General features: G+C 27.0%; 1 protein-coding gene across 1 annotated transcript; it reads right to left on the reverse strand.

Moving 5' to 3' along the window:
• Nucleotides 1–301: 301 nt before the first annotated feature.
• On the reverse strand, nt 302–1,165 carry LOC101899209 (uncharacterized). The gene is made up of 3 exons (XM_005191582.4): nt 1,103–1,165; nt 516–854; nt 302–457 (listed from the first exon to the last, which is right to left on the reverse strand). Exons 1-3 carry the CDS (start codon nt 1,163–1,165, stop codon nt 302–304), a joined length of 558 nt encoding a protein of 185 aa, XP_005191639.4.
• Between the last annotated feature and the right edge of the window lie 972 nt (nt 1,166–2,137).

Below are 2,137 nucleotides of genomic sequence, written 5' to 3' on the forward strand. Positions count from 1 at the left end.
TTCCTTTTTTTTAATTTCAATTTTTTGGAATTGTACCAAAAAAAAAACCGAAAAACAAAAAAATCTAAAAAAATATTGTTTTATTTTTTGTCACAGTTTTATTTATTTTAAATTTAAAATTAAAAAAAAAAATAAAATATATGTATATACATGGATTTCTTAAAAATTCTTTAATGGACCCAATGCCAGTTCTTTTTTTTATTTTTTTTATTATTTTTTTTTTTGTAAGATATTTTTTTTAATTTTTAACGTTTCATTCTTTGCATTAAAATCATTTCTTTTCTTCTTTTTTTTTTCAATTTCAAATTTTCGGAATTGTACCCCCCTGCGTCTCAGTTGCAATGACCAATTCATTATTTTTATAAATTTTAAAAATTAACGAAAAATTCATCAATGGTGCATAGGCTGGTATTGTTTCTGATGTCACCGTATAATTGTTGATATAATATAAGAAATTCTAAAAATAAAGAAAATAATAAAAAATCATTTTCTTCATTTAAAAACAACCTACTCACCCCCTTTAGTGGACAATTGTAAGGTAAGTTGCTCGTTCTCCTTGCCTCATCGAATAGATCTTTGGCCAGTGGTATTGGAAACGACGACACCGACAGTGCGTCACAAACGTTTACCTTAAAATCGAGAAATTTCAATACAGGTGGTCCACGTTTCATTCGAACCAAAATTTGTGTATGGGCCACACCGTCATTGGCCAGGTCATCTTTGTACATAAATTTAACCGTAACGGCATAACGATCCGTGGCCAATTTTGCGAGATGGCAATCCATACGCTTAACAACCTCCGTGTGATTGCAGCTCATGTTGTACATTTCGACGTGGAAACGACGATTGCGGGCCTAAGGTCGGAAAAGGATTATATACAAAAAATACTCTTGATTTTGAATAATTTCCGAAACAATTTTTTATGTTTTTTTTATTTTTATTTACTTATTTATTTATATATATTTTTTTTGAAGAATTGTTTAACCTATAATTGAATAATTTCCGAAACATTTTTATGTTTATTTATTTATTTTTTTTTATTTTTTTTGGTGAATTTTTTTAAACCAGAATCCTTTTTTGTGTTGTACAATTCTTCACTTACAGCCATAACAGTTTCATAGGCAATTTGCAAAATCAGCAACGCAATATAATTTTTCCAATGCATTTTCAAAAAATATCTATACAGTTTTGGATGGACGTCTGTCTAATGCCGTGTAGTTAATATAATTTAAAATATTGAAAAAATAATTTGGTATTGAAAAATAATTTTAGATCCTAACAAAGGCATTTATTGTTCTAATTTTGGAAAATGCAGTCATTACTCCGATATCAATGCAGCAATTATCTGTAGAACAGATGAAAAAATTTAAATGAAGTATGGCTTTGATTGCCATCTGAATTATGGTTAATTAAAAAAAATACAAATAATTGAATAATTGAATTGTTATTGGTTATTGGCTTGATGGTCCTTTACAACCCTTTAAAAACAAAAAAATCGCCGATTATTGGTTGGTAGATCCACATAATATATTTTAAGAAAATGCCCTTTTTAAAATGGGTTATTTAAAAAGTTATATCTCTTATTGCCCTTAGAGATATTCTTAAAACAATATCGAATATAAAGTTAAGAAACTCACCTCAGTCTTAAGTCTTGAAAAAATAATCCCAAAAATAAAGTTTTTAATGACCAAAAAAGAAGGAAAATATTTTTGTGAAAAATTTTTAAGGTAAAACGGAATAGATTTTTTATTTATTTTTTTTTTTTTCAAGAACCTAATAAACGTAATTTATTGAAGAATGTCTTTAAGAAGGTATATATTTGAATATATAATTTCTTTTTAATATACCTTAAAACATATTTTTCAAAAACTTTTGGAAAAATATTTTTGGTCATTTAAAAAGTTAAAAGAAAGACAAATTTGCGACCTGTATATAGTACCCCTACCACATGGTATTTTAATATCAAATTTTAGGATCTCAGCTCTTTTTCTTCTAGCCATAACCCTAACCAATTTATAATTTAGTACCATATGGTACTTTTCGTACAAATATGGGACGCTTTTCCATTCCCACCTCCAAATTTCAACCTCTGATATCTCTGATATTAAGATAACAACAAATTTCAGATTCTTATCTT

This window comes from Musca domestica, unplaced genomic scaffold (assembly GCF_030504385.1).
Source record: "Musca domestica strain aabys unplaced genomic scaffold, Musca_domestica.polishedcontigs.V.1.1 37, whole genome shotgun sequence".
NCBI classification, from domain to species: domain Eukaryota; kingdom Metazoa; phylum Arthropoda; class Insecta; order Diptera; family Muscidae; genus Musca; species Musca domestica.

Excerpts from the sequence above, each read along its gene's own strand:
- LOC101899209 (XM_005191582.4), bottom strand. The coding sequence starts at position 1,165 with ATGCATTGGAAAAATTATATTGCGTTGCTGATTTTGCAAATTGCCTAT. Across the intron at positions 855-1,102 it reads CCTATGAAACTGTTATGGCT|GCCCGCAATCGTCGTTTCCA; the intron begins GTAAGTGAAGAA and ends TTCCGACCTTAG. Across the intron at positions 458-515 it reads ACAATTGTCCACTAAAGGGG|AATTTCTTATATTATATCAA; the intron begins GTGAGTAGGTTG and ends CTTTATTTTTAG.